At 40.4% G+C, this 23,922-nt stretch overlaps 1 protein-coding gene across 1 annotated transcript in view; it reads left to right on the forward strand.

Annotated features, from left to right (window-relative positions):
• Positions 1-23,922, forward strand: part of CFAP47 (cilia and flagella associated protein 47) — a 643,784-nt gene that overhangs the window by 267,567 nt on the left and 352,295 nt on the right. Inside the window, exons 41-43 of the mRNA XM_054005907.1 lie at positions 7,850-7,932; positions 13,115-13,260; positions 23,696-23,804. Coding sequence (XP_053861882.1) covers positions 7,850-7,932; positions 13,115-13,260; positions 23,696-23,804 — 338 coding nt within the window. The remainder of the gene's footprint in view (positions 1-7,849; positions 7,933-13,114; positions 13,261-23,695; positions 23,805-23,922) is intronic.

Here is a 23,922-nt window from a genome sequence, read left to right on the forward strand (position 1 = left end):
GCCAAAATAATGGAAAGAAAGATTAAAGACTATTTATTTAGATAAATTAGATGTAATCAAGTTGGCAGGGCCTGATGAAATTCATCCTATGATACTTAAGGAACTAGCTTAAGCAATCTCAGAATCATTAGCGATTATCTTCAAGAACTAATGGAGGATGGGTGATGTCCCAGAGAACTGGAGAAGGGCAAGCATAATACCTATCTTTAAAAAGGAAAACAAAGAGGACCCTGGGGATTATAGACCAGTCAGTCTAACTTTGATACCTGGAAGGATATTGGAACAAATGATTAAACAATCAGTTTGTAAGCACCTGGAGTATATATAACAGGGCTATAAGGAATAGCCAGCATGGATTTGTCAAGAACAAATGTCAAACCAACTTAATTTCCTTCTTTGAGAGAGATACTTGCCTAGTGGATGGGGGGATGCAATAGATGTGATATATGTTGGTTTTTAGTAAGGCTTTTGACACAGTTCTACATAACATTCTCATAAGCAAACTGGAGAAATGTGGCCTAGATGAAATTACCATAAGGTGGGTGCACAACTAGTTGAAAGACCATACTAAAAGAGTAGTTATCAATGGTTCGCTGTGAAACTGAGTATGTATTTAGGGGGATTTGCTCAGGGGTTAGTCCTGGATCTGGTACTATGCAATATTTTCATTAATGACTTGGCTAATGGAGCGGAGAGCATGCTTACAACATTTACAGATGATATCATTATTAAGAACACACTTTGGAGAACAGGATTAGAATTCAAAATGACCTTGACAAATTAGAGACTTGGTCTGAAATCAACAAGATAAAATTCAATAAAGACAAGTGCAAAGTACTTCACTAAGGAAGGAAAAAAATCAAATGCACAACTCCAAGATGGGGAATAACTCGCTAGATGGTAGTACTGCTGAGAAGTATCTAGAGGTTATAGTGGATCACAAATTGAATATGAGTGAACAGTGTGATGCATTTGCAAAAAAGGCTAATATCATTATGGGGTATTTTAAAAGGAGTGTTGTATGTAAGACATGGGAGGTGATTGTCCTTGTGTACTAGGCACTGGTGAGGCCTCATTTGGAATACTATGTCCAGTTCTCGGCACCACACTTTAAGAAAGATTTAGACAAATTAGAGAGTCCAGAGGAGAAAAACAAAAATGATAAAAGGTTTAGAAACCCTGACCTATGAGGAAATGTGGGGAAAAAAAAACAAAACTGGGCATATTTAGTCTAGGTTTATTTGGTTCTGCTTTGATGCATGGAACTGGACTTGATGACTTCTTGAGGTCCTTTCCAGCCTTGTATGATTAGCTCTCCTTCTTCATTAGGTTGAAGACCTACATCTTTTCCTTCATTTTTACCTTGCGCCTAATTTATTTAAAGAACCTCTTCTTATTACCTTGTTAGGAGTAACTTATTTTGTTCCTTAGCCTTTCTGATTTTGTTCTTGCATACTTGTGCTGTTATTTTGTACATCTCCCTAGGAATTTGTCCATATTTCCACTTTTTGTGGGATTCATTTTTCATTTTCAGGTCATTAAAGAGCTTCTTATGTAGTCATATTGGCCCCTTACTGTTCTATCTTTCCTTTGCCTTGGGATAGTTTATAGTTGTGACTTTAATATTGTCTTATTGAGAAACTGCCAGATCTCCTGATTATTGATTATTTGTTAAGGAAGCCATTTAATACTATACTGGATCCAAGTAAATACCTAGGATTTTTTTTTCTGGTATGTTTGCGGGGGGTGAGAGTGGTTTAACGCTCCTGCCCCATTAAACATTATTAAAGTTGCAACCATTCAATTAAAAACCATTCTCCCAACAGATGTTTTGGCTGAGTAACAGGTGCAGAATATTTCCTTATAGTCACCTGTGCCACTATTATAAATAGAATTTGCACTGTTAAGAACACTTTTATGTTGAGCATTGTAGAACCGGGTATAACATTAGTGGTTATATGGAATTGCAGATGCTTGTCCAGTAAAGTGTGAACATTTGGAAATGTATCTTTTTGCCCATTTAATGGCAGACTACAAGTGCACAAGTCAGCTTTTTTCAGTTAATTGGTATAGTACATTTGTGTACACTCTTGCAGTAGGTCAGGTACAGAAAGCAAAAACGTATATAAGATCCATTCTAGTCTACTTTCCAAGTACCTTGTAAGGGACCTAAAGTAATCCTTTTAAATTAGAGAATGGGGGGAGGGGAAGGTGTTGGGGCTTATGGCTCCCAGTCAATCATGCACATACAATTTTATATGGAAAATAGTGAAGTTGATTCCTAACTGGAATATTCTAGATGGTAGTTGTCAGAAGAAGAAACTAAGAAGGCAGAACCTAGAGTGCTAAGGGAATCCATATCCAATGTATATTAAAGGGGAAAATATTCTGGTGCAAAAAACAAAACATAATTAGTTTTCCATGGAAAGCATTGTCTCTATTTGCATGGACAGTTTTTATGTGGGGAAAAAATGGACAGAAATCAGAACTGGGAACAAAAACTAGTACAAGAGTGCTGATTCATTTTGTGACCCTTAGTTTGTGAGGGAAATGTGTCCCAGAAAGAAAACACTGCAATTGTAATAAAGAGTACCAGAGTAGTTATGTCAGATAACAGCCAGAGTGGGACAGGATGGCAGAGAATAAATGGAGAGGAGACATATTTAGACAACCTAATCCTGAACCACTGATAATGGTTTATTGTAAAAGAGGCCTGAGAATTCAGATGTTGTAGTTGGAAGAGCTCCTTTAGTGGCAAGAATTCATTGGGCCAGTGTGATGGGATGGTCAGCCCTCTTAAGGGTTGTGGTGCCTAATATTCAGCCCATCCTATCATGTGGCTTAGCCCTTTAAGGGGTGTGTGTGTGTGTGTGTGTATACACACACACGCTTGGGAGAAGATCCTGTATCTTTAAGGGCTGGGGCCAGGAGCATTGAAGAAAGGGCAGGGAATTACTCTCCTCTTCCCAAACCAGTTGGGAATGAACTGAGAGAAAGGGACCAGCATAAATGCTGCCTCCTCCCTCATAGCAGGGCAGACACCAGCAGGAGAAAACTGTTTGCTGGATCCTCCTAGATTGAGGATTAATTGAGAAAATAAGGGGCTAGCTGAGAGAAAAGCTAGGTAAGGAGTTATAACCGGCTAAATTACAACCCAGCCCAAGGAATGTCCTGTCTTTTGTAATTTCAAAACGTCAATCTTAATATTGTTAAGTGATACATGCATTGCAACCTTCCCATTTCCCTTGTGGCTTGGTTAGTGGAATTGTATAAAGTTAGGTCCATTTTACAACAGTAATTTCTGTATTTCCTATGTAATATATATAACTAAATCTAATAACCGACAACATTACTTTATAGTACAGGTGCGTATAACATATTTTAAATTCAAATTTGCAAACTGAGAATTGTGTAACTAGAGAAAGAAAGGATATGTAGTGAGTTGTCTTTGCATTCATTGTTTGATAAAATGTTTTCATCAATTATTTGTATCTGCCACTTATGAGTCATGATGGTTCATCAATAATGAATGAGAAAAAATGTGCAAAGCCAGTCCATTGTTGTTCTATTTTATGCATCACCAATTTTAGGGACAGATTTTAAGACCAGACACAGTGAGCATATCTATGCAAGTTCAAATGTAAAAAAAAAAAAAAAAAAATCTTGAAGTATGCATGACTGTGCTTCAAATATTTCAGATTAGAAGATGGTATTTATTCTGTATTGATGAATTTGTCTAATTTGCATGTAGAGCAGCGCAAGTCTTTTATTCACATTAATATTGACAGGAAACATGGTTTTTTACTAGTTTATGTTCAAGTGAGAGCTTCAGAGATAATTTCTAAGGTACTAGTATGTCAGATTAAATAGCAGTTATTCAAATGATTGAATAGCACATTACACATCATGCAGATTGCAATTTTCATGTGTGATGCAGCCACCAAAGATTCTTCATTCAGTAATGGTGTTATACAACTGATACTTAAATATCATGGTCAAATTCTGCCTATATCACACCCTGTTGACTGACTAACTATGAAGTGTAAAACATAAAGCATTACTATTGGATGCTGATCTTTCCATAACAACCAGTGCAGCAAATAAGAGGATAAACTGCTGAATATGTGCTCTTTAGCTACTTGTTCATCCAATGTAATGGCCTCTAATGTTTAATTTGGCTTAACATTAGTAATACAATTTTATAAATGTTTCACAGGGAAAAGATGAAAAATAGATTTCATTGTGATTGTTGAATAATGTTTCCCATTGGTAAAATTTCCAAGTTCTCTAGAGCAGTGGTTTTCAATTTTTTTTTTCTGGTGACCCTCTTGAAGAAAATTGTTGATGCCTGCGAACCAACAGGCTTGGGGTATTGGAGGGGCTCAGAGCTAGGATGCAGGGTGGGGCCAGGAATTAGGGGTTCAGGGTGTGGGAGGGGGCTCTGGGCTGGAGCCCAGGGTTGGGGTGCGGGAGTGGTGAGGGCTCTGGGCTAGGGCCAGGGATGAGGGGTTTGGGGTGCAAGAAGGGGCTCTAGGTTGGGGTGGGCTCAGAGCTGGGGCAGGAATTGGGGTGCCAGCAGTAGGTCCTGCTCCTAGGAGCCCCATGGCCCCCCTGCCTAGGAGCCAGACCTGCTGCTGGCTGCTTTTGGGGCACAACGCGGTGTCAGAACAGGTAGGGACAAGCCTTCCTTAGCCGGGCAGCACCATCGATGGGACTTTTAACCGCCCAGTCGACGGTGCTGACCAGAGCTGCCGTGACCTAGTTCCTTCCATTCCGCAACCCAGTACTGGGTTGCGACCCACAGTTTGAAAACCACTGCTCTAGAGGATGTGGAAGAAAAGGTTATTAAATACTACGTAGCACTTGTCATCTGTACATTCCGAAGCATGTTAGAGACACAGGGTGAAAACGAGGGTGTGAAATCCTGGCTCCATTGAATTCAGTGACAAAAATGCCATTGACATCAATGAGGCCAAGACTGAATCCATGATGTATTGGGTTTAGAAAAGGTTCTCAGTATCTTTCCCTTTTCCCTGGAACATAAAAGTTGCCAATAAACAGGTTTTAGGTTGGTTTTCATTCAGATGAATAATGTGTGGTGTTTTGCTGGTTGAAAGGAACTGAGGGGACTCTGGGGTATGACATCTTATAAGGACTTGGGCCCAAACGCTCATTCCTTTGAAGGAGCATGCATAGTGAGTGGTGGCACTGCATTACAAAGGGTTATATCTGGTGCAGAGTGCATAGGCACACCCTAGGGTCTGAATCTGTACCCACAATCTACTAAAAGAACTACAGTTACTCATAAGTAACCGCTCTTTCTTCCTGAAATGTAAAATTGGCAAGAAACACATTTCACCTCCATACTTCCTATGAATTGTGATATAGTTATTGTTCAACATGGATTAGAAATGTCCATGAGAAAACAACAAAATGCATGCAGTTCAACTTGTGATGTCTAATTCTATAAGTAAATAACAAGCATTAAAAACAATAGACACTGTGGAGGGAGGGAGCCTAACAAGAATAAATGAGACAAGATAAAATTTCAGGTGTGTTGAAGTTTAAAATGTGAGAAGTAACTAAGGCCCCAATCATTGGGATCCACTAGCATAGACTCCTGCACATATGCAGACTCCCACTGAAATCAACGGAACTTTGCACAGGTGGTACATTTTACCCTAGAACAGTGGTTCTCAAAGCCGGTCTGCCACTTGTTCAAGGAAAGCCCCTGGTGGGCTGGGCTGGTTTGTTTACCTGCTGTGTCCACAGGTTCGGCCAATTGCAGCTCCCACTGGCCGCGGTTTGCCGCTCCAGGCCAATGGAGGCTGCGGGAAAGGTGGCCAGCACATCCCTCGGCCCGTGCCGCTTCCCACAGCCCCCGTTGGCCTGAAGCGGCGAACCGCGGCCAGTGGGAGCCGCGATCAGCTGAACCTGCGGATACGACAGGTAAACAAACCATCGGGCCCACCAGGGGCTTTCCCTGAACAAGCGGCAGACGGCTTTGAGAACCACTGCGCTAGAAGATACCAGTGCAGAATCTGGACCTAAATAAGTAAAAATTCAAATGACACATTCGTTGCATTTGAAATTTCTTCAACTGCACAGAGTACTATCCCAGATGTCTGTGATACCAGGAACCTTTGAAGTTTAAAACTCTAGTTCCACTTATTGAACTAAAGGAGACTCTCCAGTTATATAATCCCAACATCTCTTACAGTTCTGGACGTTATAAAGGAGAGTCAATTTTATCCTTCAGTTGTGAGTTACCACAAGCCTTGCTATTGGAAATTATTTATCCCATAGGGTCATTCCTGGAGTCCTTATTCAGACATGTCTCCCATTGACTGAAGTCAGGTCACTTAAAACCTGGGATTGGTATTGCTTACTACTGTATGTTAAATCAAAGTCAATTTGGAAAAAAGTTAATTTCAGGTCAAATCCTTCAGTTTTTACTCAGGGGAGATTTGGGTGCCCAAGAATGGCAGGATTTGGCCTCAAATCCATTCATTTTTATTCACTTTGATTTAACACTCTAAGTAGTACCAAGCCCAGGTTATAGGCATGCTGCCAACTATCAAAACCAAATCCTTATCAATGATCGTAAACATAAAAAAATCTTATACATCTACTGTATAATTTGGTATGGTTTATTACCTTTACCGTCTTCAACCCAAGTGCTCAAGTAAAAACACAAAAAAGCAGGATTTGTTATGATTGGGTAGGGGTTTCAGCAATGTTCAACATTAATAAATTTTAAAGTTCTCTAGTGAATATAAAAACAATTTGATGTAAAATGCCTTAAAAGATTTTTCAGTTTTCTTCCTTCTCCCTCAAACATAAAATTACCCAAAACACGGTTCATGTCAATACACCTGCATTTGACTAGTGAAGCACTTACATTGGTTGGTAACCAACTGAAAAGCCCATTTGATTAATGAAAGATCCAGATCACAATCTCAAATTGTGTAGTCCGCATTGTTACAAGTCATGCTTCTGTTGGTATGTTTGCAGATGCATGTAGGGTGACTAGATGTCCCGATTTTATAGGGACAGTCCAGATATTTGGGGCTTTGTCTTATATATGCGCTTATAATCCCCCCCCCCCCCCCCCGTCCCGATTTTTCACACTTGCTGTCTAGTCACCCTAGATGCATGGAAGTGAACTTTTCAGGGAATGTTCTATCTTTGGTAGTTACATGGTTTCCATAGCTGTAGTATTTGAGACCTTCACTTTCTTTTAATATATATCCTTTGATTACTGCTGTGCAGTAGGGAAGGTAAGTAGCTTTCCTGAATGTCTTGTTTTCTGTAATTTCAAAATGTCAGTCTTAATGTTGCATTAATGTTATTTAATCCCTCTTGGAAGAAAGTCCATGGTGAATTTATAATTAAATGAATTCTTATAGGTTTGTAGTAATATGAAGATTGCGGGACAGGGGAAAGAGAACTGGGACTAAATTTATTCGTATTAACTCAAAATTGTTATTGGGCATACACACTTGGAGCTGATTTGCCAATCACCAGCAATCATAATTTTTGCACTTGTAACCTGCTTTTTTATATGTGGAGTTTGATTATCTGTTTAGTTTGAAAAAGAACATGCAGATGAATTGAAGAAGGAATGTACTGTTTTAGGAGATAAAAGTAACAATAACTTACGAACAGAATAAAATTCAGTATCTTCTACTGGTAGATTATGCCAAAATCACTTTCTTAAAACCGTATTTGTCAGATTACAAAATCTGACAAATAGCATTCCTATATGTATGAAATGTGAAGACACCATTTTATTTAATATTATAAATTACAGCTCAGTTAGCATGTTGCTTTTTCTCTCTTTCACTAGTTCTGGATGTAATGTACTGAATAGTACAAGTGACGTGGGAGGTGAAGATGTACTGTGTCACAAAGAGAACAACTCAAATGGCTGTAAGTACTTCTAAAATTTAATTTTTCTGCAAAATTTGTTTTAACTAATGACTTTTGGAGTACATGGGGAACCAATGTGAATGAACAGAATCTTTAAAAGTTAAAATACATACAATAATAGATACTTGTATTACAGATTTGTCTGCAGACGTTTTACATTTAGATAGACCATGCAAGTTTAGTAATACATTTTACAGCTAAAGAATTTATTAAAAAAGAAAGCAAGCTGAGATTCTCCTTTACAGGGCTCAAAGACTGGCTCTTCTAACAAGGGGCTCCTTTGAAACCCCTCCAGCTTATCAGTGTTGGATATGAAAGAATTATTTAAAATGATTGATTGTCCATAGATTTTTCCACTTTCATTCCCTAATAGTTTTGATTCAAGAGTTATGTCCAGATTTATTCATTGGGAGTTATGGTGCTGGCATAGGTAGATTCCCTCAAGAAAGTTCAGTTGCACAAAATCTGCAGGGCAGTTCCTTGAAGTTCACTGCATACTTGAGCAAAATATTATTGCATTTACGTATGGCCTTATGGAAAACTGAGACTTGCTATATCAGTACTACTAGTACCAGAGTAATTCTGAAATACCGAGGTTGTCTTTATATCTATTGTATGTTGCACTACATTTTGGGATATGGCTTCTGTATAGTAATGTTCTCTATATGATGTGGAAATGTTTATATTTGGTCCTTGAAAGCTATACTATATTAATAATATAGCACTGTGTTCAGTTCAGATAATTGGAAGGGAGGGAGGGATTACAGCAATGGTTCTTAACATTTTTCTGTCCCTTATGATTTGATATTGTCTCTCTGATCTCAGATTCCCTATCCATTTAGCAATATGGTAAGGAAGAGGTAGTTGCAATCTCCTTATACCTGATTGCGACCTCCAGATTGAAAACTCATGGGTTAAAGGTGTGATAAAGTTCCTCCTCTATCTTGGTGGGTCCTGTGCATATTGGCGGATTTTCTTGCCTCAGAGATTCACCATGTGAGTTGGGGAACAGCCCAGAGACCTTCCTGTCTGGAAGAACCCACAGTCCAGGTCAATTGGGAGGTTTGGGGGGGAACCCGGGCCCACCCTCTACTCTGGGTTTCAGCCCAGGGCCCTGTGCTCCTGTAACCGCTGCATGACAGCTACAACTCCCTGGGCTGCTACTTCCCCTTGGTGTCTCCTCCAAACACCTTCCTTATTCTCAGCACAGGACCTTCCTCCTGGTGTCTGATAACACTTGTGCTCCTCAGTCCTCCAGCAGCACAGCACAGCACACCCTCACCCTCTCACTCTCAGCTCCTTGCGTCTCTTGCTCCCAGCTCCTCACACACCCACCACAAACTGAAGTGAGCTCCTTTTAAAACCAGGTACCCTGATTAGCCTGCCTTAATTGATTCTAGCAGCTTCTTCTTAATTGGCTCCAGTTGTCCTACTTAGCCTGTCTGCCTTAACTGGTTCTAGCAGGTTCCTGATTACTCTAGTGCAGCCCCTGCTCTGGTCACTCAGGGAACAGAAAACTACTCATCCAGTGACCAGTATATTTGCCCTCTACCAGACTCCTGTACCCCATTGGTCTGGGTCTGTCACAAAGGGTAAAGACCTTGTATTGAGTAGCTAGGTGTATCTTTTGCAGAATTTTCTGAAAATATCTGCTAATTGATGCAAAATACGTTTTGTGTGTGCATGTGTGTAATTGCTCTTCAGAAATGTTTCTGTGAGCCCCCAAAGTTAAGTAACTTATATCAAGGTTAATTTTGCAGTATCCCGACAGGAAGAGGGCACTATCAGAATCTAGGAAATCAGCCTAACCTTCCTCTCAGTATGATCTTTGAGAGTTCCCTCCAGCACATCATTGAGCATTCCCCTTTAAAGGTGCACTGCTACCTCAGAGTCGTCTAAAAAGCAGTAGCTATTAGAACTGTACAAGTGCCCACTCAACCATTGGAGTGTTTGGTATACACGCAAAAAAGGATTTTGGAAGTGCCGGGTCTTCATTTGCAGCACTACATTGGTTGTTGGTCTACTTTAGCAGGGCCGTCCTTAGGAATACCCAGAATACCCGGCTGCATAGGGCACCTGAAAATTTGGGGCACCACTGGGTCTTAAGTGTCCACCCTCCCAGCTCTTCCTATCCTTGTTCTGACCATTCCTGCAGGCTCCCACAGCTAGCTGCTGCAGCCTGGTGACTTTTACTCTGGAGGGGATCTAGAAACTTAAAAGTGAAAAAGCCTCCAGCCTGCCAGACCTATTAGCACAACACTGAAACTGTTAAAGAGCCATTCAAGTGGTCATGAAGCCATTCAACAGGCATTTGCCAACCCCCAGGTATATACTGTCAGTTTCTGAATTTACTGACAAACAGTTGTGCATTACTGTAATATTTACTCAGAACATGTTTGTCTACAGGATCTTAGTTTAAAATTTGCTTTAAAAATATTTCATTATTGAGTTGGTGAAGATTATAAAGTCACATCTCTAAAAAAATCCTTGCATAGATTTTTAGATGCACAATCATCTTTAGCCTTAAATGCTTGGATCTTCAGACATATAGTTTTCTAAATAGATCCTTCAAAAGACCACCCTTATCTAAAATACATATTTTAATTTTAATTAGTATAGTAAAAAAAACTTGCTTCCAAAGTCTTCCTGTCCTTTCTGTCCATCTGTTTCTCCCTTCACTCTCCTCTCCTCATCCCACCGCCCCTTAAAGGAACAACACCCCTTTCCTTCCAGGTAGCTGGACAAAGAGTTTCCCGTTCTTTACTTCTGATTATCTGATGAACTAGTTTTAAGAGAACCCTCCAGCAAAATCAGTACCTAGTACGATATAAAATAATTTGTTATGCCTAAAATCTTTGGAAATGTATTTTTTAAAGTTGGTGAAATTTCATAAACATATCTATTGTTATGGAGATCACACAAAGTAAATTAGTGTTCCCTTTTTCTAAAAGCAATGAACATTGTTATGAATACTTGAAACCTCTGTGACTGATTAATTTAAAATAATGTCTTTGTTTCAGTGAGTTAAATATGTAGTAATCTGGAATGATTACTTTATGAAGGCTTAAGAGTACGTTTAAAATATAAAATCAGCTTAGAAATACTGATTAAGAAAATGTAAAACAGAGAAGAGGTGCATCATGTATTCCATAATATTTAACGTTGTATTCAGCAAGACAGCTGACTCACCCTTACTACAAAGTTTTTGCAAATAAATCTCTAACAAACTTCAGGGCATATCAAAAAACCTGTGACTGACATGTTTTATTTCCAAGTTTAGTGCTTTTAATTAGGTACCTTCTGCATGTCCAGTCTTCACCATCTGGCATGCAGTGGAAAACATGCTCCATTTTCTTTAGAAAGAAATTGCAGAAGAGTGGTGGTGTTGTTGTTGTTGTTTTTTTTCCCCAAATGTCATTTGCTTCATTTGGGTTCATGGATTTGGCTGGGAGGGGGTGAGCAGAATGGGGAAGGGAAGAGAGAAGGGAGGCAGTGGGGAGAGGGTGGGGTCTGGGCGGAGTGGGGTGGGGTCCGGGGTGGAGCAGAGGTGGAGTATGGGCAGGGCCACATGCAGAAGAGGTGGGCTGGGGAGCTAGCCACCCCAAGCAGCAGCTTCACCCACCGCCCAGGACAGCAGGTTGGCTCCCACACACCCAACGCGCACTGCAGTGTCCTTTAGGCAGGGGCCGTATTCACAGAACTGAATGCGTTGGCGCTGCTCATTTTGCGTGAGGGAGAAGGTACGGGTGTCTATGCGGGGAACTGTGACTCTCCACCACCGTGAGGCAGGCTGGGTGTCTTGGTATGCTTTGCTGCCTCGTCCATCCCCACCATCCCCGGGCTGCCATCAGGCATAGGGACAGCAGTTTAATAATACTGCGTAGGGCCCCATACATCCTAAGGATGGCCCTGTATTTTAGGATAGTGAGTTTGTTTTATTTGCATTGTTGTTATGGGAAAAAAGTGATGCGTGTGTGGTTTCTGTTTGATTTTGGTTTCTTGCATCAGCCACTTTTTTCTGGAGGTCAGCTTTCAATACTGATTTGTTCCTAAATGAGCTGTCACCATGTGTATCAGTGCTATCTCTGACCCATTTGTTTTGGCTCCGTTTTCACATCTGGCCTCTAATCAGTTCATCGCCCTGGAGGGTTGAGGTGGCTAAGCTTGAATGAAAATTGGACTTTACACATTCTTTATGTCCAGAATGTGTGCATCAGATCAGCATGTTAAATGTTTAAATTTTCTGGGCTACAGAGACTTTAAGGGTACTTGGCTGTGTCCCATTCACCCCTCACATCCAACATATAAGGGAATGTCTCCTGGAGGAGATGATTAAGTTGAGTCTTTTGTAGTTATTGAGCTGATATGTGACAGAGTCTGAAATATGACAGATATCCAAAGCAGTCTTGTTGACATCCTAGCCTGAATTTTTAAAAATTCTTTTCAGGTAATCTTTTAAAACACTTGAACCACCTGAAGAGCACTGAATATACTATAAATATTGCCATTATGAAACAGGAATAAGGAAAACAATCAGAATGGAGCATGAATTGAGTGTTTATAGACCTGATTAATGAAATCATTGCTAGCTGGGGAAAAAGCTTCATTTGTGTTAAGTTTTGAAAATGCAACAATTACAGTACACAATGTAATGTGTACTATGTTGTAATCATAGTCTTCAACGTACTTAAAATGCTGTCCATCAAAAGCAAACATGCACATTTTAATTTCTGTGCATGCTTGAGGATTTCCCAGTTTCATATTGTCATGCAGCTAGTCTCGTTGAGGGAGCAATCATATTAGTTTAAAAAAGTATAAAGCAGTACCCTTGCCTCTTGAAGGAGTAATTTACATATCTACTGTATATCTCGGAAGATTTTATTTTTTGTGAATATAGAGTGGTAGTTTATCCAACATAGTCTTGCTCTTTCTGAGCTGTGCAGCTAAAAAAGGTGTGTATGCATAGGCTTGGCAAGCATGAAAGGAATGAATTAGCATAATTTGTTTATGTAACTTTTGTATAGCATGCAGTTTTACTGTTTTTGTGATTTGAGAGCACCTTAAATACTAGTTCCTAGGGCATGCTATTATAGCTTGCTATGCTTTTATATTGGAACAGGTACTTTAGCCTTTACCAGCTTTGTTACTGTGTATAAACAACCCTTAAATCATGTTTTGGCAGTTAATCGATTCAATCACCTACAAGAGTTCTTCAGTCCAGTGTGCACACTGTACTTAGAAGGGAGAAGTTCTGCAAACCTGGATCTTTACTTTCTTCCTTTTAATCTGGAAAAGCGCTATTGCACCATCATTCTGGTCAATGACCTGGTAAGACTAGAAAGTGTGTTCTGTCAATGTCTTTATATCTTAACATTGTTAATGATATATACAACAGTTATGAGAACATTTGTAAAACTTTGCACCTAAGCAGTGCCTGCCAAGGGCATGCCTCAGTTTGTGCAAAATGGGTAACGTGTACAAAATTGGGAGTTGTGCATATGCTGTTGTGGGTAATAAGTACAAGTTATATTCATGAATATGTGTTTGCTTGGGTACTTAATATTTTGTGGCTGCAGTTTAGGGATTGAGATTTGAATATTTAGCTATTTATTTTGACATTAACGGTAGAAATAAAATGCTAATATACTGAAAAAAATTCTGAGTGGAGTGGAAAGCTGTGGGAAGTGGACATTGACAGGATATACCTCATTTCATCTGTAGGTCACTGGTTTAAGTTTGTTAGATGAGTAGTGACACAAAGTTTATCACCAGCTGATGTCTGTTTGGTTTATGATAAGTAGGGTGACCAGATGTCCCGTTTTTAAGGGACAGTCCCGTATTTAAGCCCTCATGCAGGTGTCCCAACTTTTTCTTAAAAACGGGCAAATTGTCCCATATTTTCTGTCTACCCCCATCAGTACTGGTGACCGGATCCCTGCTCGCCAGCCACCCGCCCACCAGTGGTAAGTAGGGGGTCCAGTGGCCGATCATGGGGATGGTTGTGCAAGGCTGGTGGCAGGGCAAAGCTGCAGCATGCAGAGCCAGCCGCTCTCCATGCTGGTCCATCAGCGCAGCCCCCGCTGTTTGCTGGCTCTCGGCCAGCAGGGCCCCGGCCCCCCATTTAGTTTCCAGACAGCACTTGCTGCACGCTGTGAGCTTCGGTGGCTGGTGAGTGCGGGCAGGTGCCAGGCAGCAGCCAGCTATGTGTCATCTCTGCTGCCCGCCCATCAGCCCTTTACGTGCTTCCCCTCTCGCTGTCCAATCCCTGCTTTGCCCCTTCACTCTCTCCAGCCCCGCTGCTCTTCCATAATCTTTCCCATCCCCTCCCGGCAGGGTGCGTCCTGCTCCCAGTGTTGTGCGGAGAACAGCCTGGCTGGCAGACTCCTTCCTTTCTCCGCTGTCTGTGGCTGGGCCGGCACACCGTGAAAGCCCAAGACCCTCCAGCCCGGGCTGCTGGCCAGGAGCCAAGCCCTGCATGTGCCAAAGCCGCACACAGCGCTGGCACGGGGAGCCTCTCTGCCCCTCAGCTAAACTCTGGAGTGGGGAGGGTTTTGATTTCCTTCCTGTTCCTGCCTCAAACCTGCAGGCTCACAGCGGCCCCCAGGACAGGGGCTTAGCACCCGCTTTGCCTCCCTCCCCCACTGCTCTGGGTCCTATCCCAGGGAGTTTGGGGCTGCTCTGTTCCCTAGGCACCCTCCCCTGCTGAACCACCTCTCTAGCCAGGATCTCAGGCAGCTGAAGCCCCTGCAGTCAGGTTCCCTGGGCCCTGGTGCACAATGCATCCTTAGGGCTTAACCCCTTCCTGCCCGTGCTGTAGCCATAGGTGGCTGGCTTATGTTGGTGGCCACCAGCAGCCTGGAGGCATTAGCTGCCTCTACACTGTGCGAGCAGGAATGGACAAGCTGCTTCCAGCCACAGGGGAGTGGGACGGGGGGAAGAGATGAGCTCTGCAAAGACAGGAGCTAGGTCATCCCTCCCCACCCCCTTCCTTTCCTGTGGCTGGAAGCAGCTCCCATCCCTTCCCTCCCACACAGCGCCGAAAGGCTGCTGCTGGGCACGTTCTGGTGTGAACCCTGGCAGGAAGACATAGTGCCAGGTACCAAGAGAGGGGGTCGGTCCTGGGGCTCTATCCAGGCATGGAGGGCAGAGAGCACTGGGCAGGGAGAGTTGGGTAGGTCAGTCACCCCCTCTGTGTAGAAGAGGTGTACGTGTGTGTGTGTGTGTGTGTGTGTGTGTGTGTGTGTGTGTGTTGCCTCTCCCCATGTGAACCCTAAAGCCTAAAAGATAAGAAGGTAAATAAAAAGAATCAACTATGCAGTATTTCTTTTTAACAGGGGCACAGTCAACTTGATGTTAATTTGAATATTTGTACTGCATAGTTCTGAGTGCTGTCGAACTCACTTGAATAAGAGTAATTTTATCATGTGTCCCGTATTCAGCATAGGGAAATATAGTCACCCTACAGAAGGTTGATTTTCTTTTTTAATGGTCCGGGTTCTGTAGTTTCCGCATCCAAGTGTTGCTTTTTAAAGACTTCTGAAAGCATGCTCCACACCTCGTCCCTCTCAGATTTTGGAAGGCACTTCAGATTCTTAAACTTTGGGTCCAGTGCTGTAGCTATCTTTAGAAATCTCACATTGGTACCTTCTTTGCGTTTTGTGAAATCTACGGTGAAAGTGTCCTTAAAATGAACATGTGCTGGGTCATCATCTGAGACTGCTATAATATGAAATATATGGCAGAATGTGGGTAAAACAGAGAAGGAGACATACTATTCTCCCCCAAGGAGTTCAGTCACAATTTAATTAACGCATTATTTTTTTAAAGAGTGTCATCAGCATGGAAGCATGTCCTCTCGAATGGTAGCCAAAGCATGAAGGGGCATACAAATGTTTGACACGTAAATACCTTGCAATGCTGGCTACAAAAGTGCCGTGCGAATGCCTGTTCTCACTTTCAGTTGACATTGTAAATAAGAAGCCGGCAGCATTATCTCCTGTAAATACAAACAAACTTGTTTGTCTTAGCAATTGGCTGAATAAGAAGTAGGACTGAGTGGACTTGTAGGCTCTAAAGTTTTACATTGTTTTGTTTTTGAGTGCAGTTATGTAACAAAAAATATCTACATTTGTAAGTTCCATTTTCATGATAAAGAGATTGGACTACAATACTTATATGAGGCGAATTGAAAAATACTCATCATTTTTACTGTGCAAGTATTTGTAATAAAATAATAATATAAAGTGAGCACTGTACACTTTGTATTCTGTGTTGTAATTTAAATCAATATATTTGAAAATGTAGAAAAACATCCAAAAATAGTTAATACATTTAAATTGGTAATCTATTATTTAACAATGTGATTAAAACTGCAATTAATCATGATTAATTAATTGCATGAGTTAGCTGCGATTAATCGATAGCCCTACTTATTATTTAAAACATTAACAATCAGTACTACAGTTGACACTGCTTGGCAGCCTCACCAGATAAGTCAAATTTTGAATGAACATGGAAACTAAACTAGTCTCCTCCCCTGTAGGGGGCATTCCTTTACATTAAGTGTGTGAGACATTGGTGGGGTAGTAGATGGAAGCTTAATTGTCCTGAAACTCTATGTTGAACATGTACTGTTACCCCGTCACACTGTCTGGAGTGGCTCACGACCCAGAGTGCCAACCTCAGGGCAGACTGTCAAAAGCAGGGCAGGAACTCTAAACTGGTTGTATGTTCTGTAACTATATTTCACCAAACCAGTAACAGGTGTGAACTCCTAAATCACTAAAACAGTCTTACCGTGGAGTCACAGACAGTCCCCTTGGGCATTGCAGTCCATCTTGCCACCCAGGCAGGATGAACTATGAAATAGATGGTCACTTTACATCAAAAATCACAACAATGTTCAGGTTTTTCTCAGTCCCAAAGGATCTATCACTTACCCCATGTCAGTTGTACTCAGATCTCAAACCAAAGACAAGACCTATAGCCAGTTCTGAAATAAAGTAACTAAACATTTATTAACTAAGAAAAGAAATGAGAGAGACATTTACAAAGTTAAAACAGCAAACATACACACAAAAATGAATTGCAGTCTTAGATTTAAAAAGGTAATATACACTTCTATAATAAGCAGCTCTATATGTCCCTTAGGGCTGACCCATGCCAAGCAGCATGAGGATCTCTTGCTTATGTTTAGGAATCTTTGCCCCTCAGAGTCCAGACAGCATAAAGAGACCAAGTTTCTCCTTGCCAGGGATTCTTTATCCCCCTTCACCCCAGAATAAAAGCTAATGGGATGAGTTCATAAGCAGGCCTCTCCTTCCTGGAGGCATCGAGGAATGCAATCAACAAGGTCTCTGTACTTTGGTGCTACACAATGCCTCATTTGCCTTCAATGGGCCATCTTGTTTGAAGGATGAGCACTTTACCTTAATTATTGCTGCTTTTCCTGTTTGGTGAGTTACACAATTAGAGGTTTACAATGCAACACTCAGTATAACTTTATACCATGGCATGCGGATATTAGAAGTAGATTAATACATGCAGCATCCTACAAGCATTCCTTTAAGTCTAAATACTAAACACATTCTTATGGCACTAAGGTCTATTTTAACTATGCTAGCCCACAGGTAAGCCAGACTGGTTTCCAGCTATGGATTTGTCGGTGTTCAGTGAGGCCCTGGGCCTTTGGCATGAGCTGGCACCTGGTCTACCAGTGTCACAACCCCCATCATCAGATAACAGATTCTTGACCTTATGTTTCTATCCAACATTTGCTCAGTCATCCTTCTAACCTACATATCTAAGATTGTTGAATGGGTGGTTTATAAAAGCTGCTTTTACGTCCTCTGTTGTTACTTTCTCTTGATTTGCCTAATCTGTTTTTTGCCTTCAGCACTTTACTGCTTTCACCAAAATACCTAACAAATTCTTAATGGACAACTTTCATGGCTTTTACTCTGTGTTCCAGCTTCCTTGATCTCCCTGCAGCTTTTTAGGTCATTGGTCACTTCCTTCTCCTTGATGCCATGTCCTTTCTTGGGATTTGTGGTCAGTCTTGTCCTCTGTTTTTCCTCCTACCTTCCAACCACTTTTTCAGCATCTTCTTTGCTGAATTTCCCTCCCTGTCTGTCAATGTCGCTCTGCACCACATCTTTGTTTCTTCCCTCTTCTCTCTTCACACCCTATATCCCTGGATGACTTCAATTGCTCGCATAGATTCAGCATCCAGCTCTGTGCTCATGACACTCACAAATCTCTCCACATTTGACCTGGCTCCCTCAGTCCAGTCATGCATACCTAATAGTTTATCCAGCACAGCCTTTTGAACTATGACTAGCTCAAACTCACCATTGCTGAAACCAAGGTACTTTTCATCCCAAATCTTCTCCACTTCCACCTTACTCCATTGCTGTAAATAACACCACCATCCTTCCCATTATTCGAGCTGTACCATGAAGATAATTTGTAATGTCTGTCCCTTCTCACCACATACCCAGACTGTTTACAACCCTTGTCACTTTTTTCTCCACATGTGGAAAATCCAAACATTTCTGTTCTAATAGCGAACAGTCTTGTCCACCAGCTGGTCATTTCTCATTTTTATTACTTTTCCTTTTCTCTGGCCTTCCGGGTCCCCCACTCTTTATTTTCCTTCAATCCATCCAAAATGCAGCTGCTAAAATTGTCTCCATCCTCCCTTTTAATATCTACCGAATATCAATGAGTATCCATAATTCCTCACCTAGTGTTAATGCATACTTTTCACAATGCTATTAATCACCAGTGTGTCTTTAGCTTTCAGAAAAGACATCACTCTGTACACTCTTATAATACAGTAATGTGTACAATCAGTTGATTCAATTGCTTATCACTCCAGGTTTAGATCCCTTGTCTTTATAGACCAGTAAACCTTTGAAATGCTTTACACCTCAAAGCAAAGATTATTTAAGCTGTGAGGGGACTCCACATGGAGTCTGGTGGTGAAGGAAGCTGCATGCTCTTTCTTCCCCCACTTGTGTTTGCTGAAATGCAAATTGTTCTGTTTCTTGCCATTGCCTCCCCCTGCTGTCTTGATAGTCCTGTTTCTACTTGTGTGTAAATATGCAGCTTTATTGTCTTTGCCTGAATACTGGGCTGGTCAGAGAATCAAATAAACAAATCTATCTTAGACAAAGGAAAGTGTAACAACTCCCCCAACCTACTTGGTTTACACACTCTTTGTCATAATTCCAGCATATATTCATAACTCTTAATACACATTACGTACATACATCACACTAGAATATTAATGATCAATGAGTTATTAGTTTTCAAATGATACTTCAAAAGGCATATTTTGCACAGAGATCATTACAGCAGCTTGTAGGGTGTGAACACGGGTGCTTATTGACACAGGCTTGCAATATTATAATTGTATCATTTCATCATTAATAAACCATAATTTAAAGAGAAGTGATGTAAAGATCAAGTCTCTTCATTTAGGTGATGTATACCTAGGTATACAATGTGAACTCTGCTGCACCTAGTCTTACTCAGTCACCTCATTCAGGGCCACTCTATTACTTACCTTATACTGATCTGCATAACAGGCATCAGTTATTACAGTGGTGACTATTCTCTAGAGCAAGAATTCTCACCAAAGTCTGCCTGCAGTTGCCGTCTATCATCACATCTTTGATCCTTTTATGTTGAACAAGACCCAGTAGCAAGAGTCTAGCTTGTTTCAGAATCAGTCTTTCCTCTCGTATGCTACCCCAACCATTGGACCAGCTAGGCATGCTGCTTTTTAAACTGTGAAAATACCTCTTTGTTTACCTCTCTATTGGCACTGTAGTGGTCTTTTGAAATGACAATGAAAGTTTAACTTACTTATAACAACACTTTTTAAAAACTTAAATGATTAATTTTTAATATTCCTCTTGCTATTTAGAAGAAAAATTGAGGATCTACATGTCCTTCAGATATTAATGTAGATCTTTTTTTCACATGAGGTGTTGTGGGGGAAAAAAATGTATTGCCTGACTCGGTGAATTAATGAGGCAGCCTTTAGTACTAGATCTTCATTTCTGAGGGTTGGTTCACATACCAACTCTTTATTTAAGTGACTAATAATCATTATAAAGTTATAGTTGTAAAAGTGTAGTGATTAGAAAGTCCAGGCCTTCTCTACCTAAATATCTTGTGGAGGGAGAAGTTTTACTATCTTTTCCCCTTCCTGTGCAATTTAAAGACTTCTTTCATGTAGAGCTTTAAATTCTCTTAGAAATCATCAACTGGTATTTCCAAAAGGTTGTGAACAGAATTAGATTGTCCTGATGAAACACAGAACATTTGTTTTAACTGTACTCCCTTTAGAGTTCTTGCAGGGGTCCCCACTGTAGGTGGTGTGCTCACTTCAGGTGTGCAGGCTCAGAATTTAGGAATAGTAATCTTCACTGGGGCTGTGTGTATACCCTGCCTACATCTTGTGTCTCCCGGACAAGCATATATAAAGGGCTCAGTCCCAACTGCCACTCATTTCCTTCTAGCTGACACAGGAAATGAATAGGAACTCAGTGATATCCATTCTTTCCTCCATCAATCACCTTCCATCTACTCTTTTTTCTTTTAGAAGATGTAGCACTTAAAGACACAGCTGGTTGTGCTACCAAATGTACCATTATAAACCCATGTTCCCAGTTGCTTTATAACTGTCAAATTTTAACCATTTGAGTTGAAGTTTTCATGCTTTCTCTCTACCTTGTGCTATTTTTTTGGAAGCTAGAGAGAAACAGTTTTTTCAGAATTATTTTTTCCCAACCATTTTTTTTTAAAGAACTTTAGCATCTCCATGCTTTGGAGCAAGGATTTGAGATTTGATGAGGGGATTAAATATGCCAAATCTATATGCATGACAAGGCTGACTGTGATCTCTAGATCACATTCCTGTCCAGAGTCAGGAAAAGACATCAGTATTCTTGATTTCCAGCATTTCTCTACCGTCTACCAAATAGCTGTCAATATTGTTCCACAGGATGTAATTTTTCTTAAAAATCTTGGAAATTTTCATACAAAAACTTAAAAAAATAATATTAAGGCTGCAAAATTAAGCACTCAAAAATTTAGGATATTCACTAAGCCTCCCAAAACACCATAAACAAGATTCCTCCTGACCATTCTGCAACATCAGGAAAAGCCTGAGCAAAAAGCAAATTGGCCTTACAGCCCGTGGAAATCAACACTTTCAGATCTTGTCAAACCAAGTTTTGAATTGAAAGAGCTTCTTTTTACACATAAGTATGTTGGTATAATTAATGACACAGGAAAAATGATACTAGAATGGAGCGTTAGCAACTGGTACTTTTATACAACTAGTTGTGTATGCCAAGAGCTTTTACAGGGACCTTATGGAGCCATAACATTTTCTTGAAAGGGAATAATTTCTATTTAAATTGGTTCCCCAGGGTGGTAATTAGTTTGTGGGTGGTACACAAATTTTGCCATGGGTTTTACTCCCCTCAAGAAAGAAGTGTTTGGGCTCTTAAACCAAGGAAAGGGAGATAAATGCCATGGAATTTGAATAATTCTCTTTTTACTAAGTTAGAAAACTTATAAACACTACGTTTTTAGCTCTAGAGTGAAAAAAATCTCCTACAAAGCTGTGAGGAAAGGTAAAATAAAAAACAGACTTATTTTAGGTCACTTAGCCCATCATGCAGGGAGCATTGGTGGCGGGAGGATGGACCAATTAACCTAAATAAATCTTTTTTTTTTTTTCTTTATTGCTGCCTGCCAAGAGTAAACAACCAACCTGAACCATACCATTCCTAAGCAGATTCACACAGATTTTGCTTGTATAAATCTTCGTGGAGGCCTGTAGTGGCAAATAATTTGTTAGTGGTTGACAATGGCCATATGAGATGAGTACATACTCCTTTTGCTGGCATGCATGGCCACTAAAGGCCAGGGGAGTCCAAAGAAGTGAGTGGTGTTAGCTTAAGGAGGTGGGGGAGTAAGGGGAGGTCACTAAAGCAGTAGGAATGTGTTTATAGATTCCTACTGTATGGAACTTTGGTGGAAGTAAGCTACCCCCAAAGCAGAAATCCTGAGGGTAACATTGCCTGCTCTATGCTGATGTGAATTCTCCTCAGCAACATGGAACTTATTGTTGCTTGGAGATGTAATTTACACCACCTCGAAGCATTCTTTTTGTTTTTTTGGTATCTAGTCCCTACAGTCTAGGCTACTGTACACAAGTCGTTTAACATGCATTTTTATTGTATTTGTTCTTTGCTTATTATACCTTCTCAACAGTTTGAAATATCATTTGTTCATCAGTGGCTATGTCCTTTCCATTTTGGTAAAACTTATTGCCCCTTTGTTTTCCCCTAGATAACATTTCTGTTTACTTTCTTGTTTGTGCAGTGTTGTCATCAGTGATTTTGGCATAACTCTAGAAATCAGATTAGTTACTTAACTTAACTCCCTCAATTAGTGACCATTTGAATTTAAAAGAAAGTAAGTGGAAAATGTTCAGTAACATTAAAGGACAGTCAGAGCATGTCACTAGCCCACTTTCACCCCCATTTTTCACTAGAGATCTATGAATTGGTTAACAAAATGTTACTGGTTCAAATTTTTTTTTTAACCAAATAGCTGAGCTGCTTTAAACTTTACAAAACTTCAAAATATTAAAAATTATGTCGTTTGAAATAATTTAAACTGTTTCATCCTTTAAATGTGAACTATGCAGGCTGTTACTCTATTTGTTTAAAACAACTGATTACAGAGGTTTTAAAAATGGCTACTGCATATGATCAGTATATACTTTTTTGTCTATCTCATTTGTGGCTCGTGGTATCCTCGCTCAGGCATTTAACTGTAGTGGGATGAGTTAAAAAGAACTGAACTATTGTTCTGAATTGCCCATCTCCCAGAGCAATGCAGTCAAATTTCAGAGAGACCAGGTAGTTTTAACAATTTATTGAAAATTACAAGAGGATCTAAATATGTGATCCTAGACTAGAATTACAGCAAGTAAGTAAAATCTCACTACTTGCTGGGTGGTCCAGGGAGGTATTCTGGCTGCAGCCAGATGAACCTTTTCCTCTATCCAGAATCTGTCACCACTCCACCACCAGAGAAGCTGTTAACACACACATATAGGCAAACCGCAGGCCAAATCCAGACCACCAGACACTTTTGAATGGACCCTGAAATCTTTTTATTTACTTATTATCATCATTATTATTGTTATTTTTTATTATTTTTTCTCGAGTCTGGACCTGGACCTTGACAAAGAAATTTGGACCTTGACAAAAAATTGATACCTCTGCTCTAGGCTATGCATGTACCGAGACATGCTCACCATGGCTCCCCTTACTGTTGGAAAACGCGAAACACATACTAAAAAGATAAACATTAAAAACAAGAAGCGTAAAGGTGCCTCACCAGGGAACTGAGAAGCGTCTAAGGGTGCGGTCTGTATGGGGGCTCTCCAGTCCCCTAACACTATAGAAACTTTGATTCTGAAATTATTTGATTTTGCAAGTTTAATTTTCACCCTTACAGTTACTTATAGGGTTTTTTAGGTAATATGTTCATTTTCTTCTTTAAAAAAAGCAGTTTTTAAAAAAAGGCTCTTCAAAATATATGAACCACTTATATAAGTCACTCTTCTGTATTACTAGAATAGTTTTTCTTTTTGTTTGTTTTAATGGTTTGTAATTTGTTCTGCATGAATTGCTCTCTGAATTGAAATGCATATGCTCCTGTGTTTCAGGTTGGAGAATTTGTTTACCTGGTAGAGGGAACATGTGGCATACCTTTGCCGTCAGGCTTGCTTCCGATGGATAGTCCAAATGTTCTACACATTAGCAGTACTTTAAAAGGTAGAGTAAATGAAAGGAGGAAAAAATGATTTGGGAAAACATCATCCTTTATAATGCGTTGAGCTCTCTGGCACTTAGGGGGAAGGAAAATAAATACAGTACGAAAGATGAGCCATTT

Source organism: Malaclemys terrapin, chromosome 1 (genome assembly GCF_027887155.1).
Source record: "Malaclemys terrapin pileata isolate rMalTer1 chromosome 1, rMalTer1.hap1, whole genome shotgun sequence".
In the NCBI taxonomy this organism is placed as follows: Eukaryota; Metazoa; Chordata; order Testudines; family Emydidae; genus Malaclemys; species Malaclemys terrapin.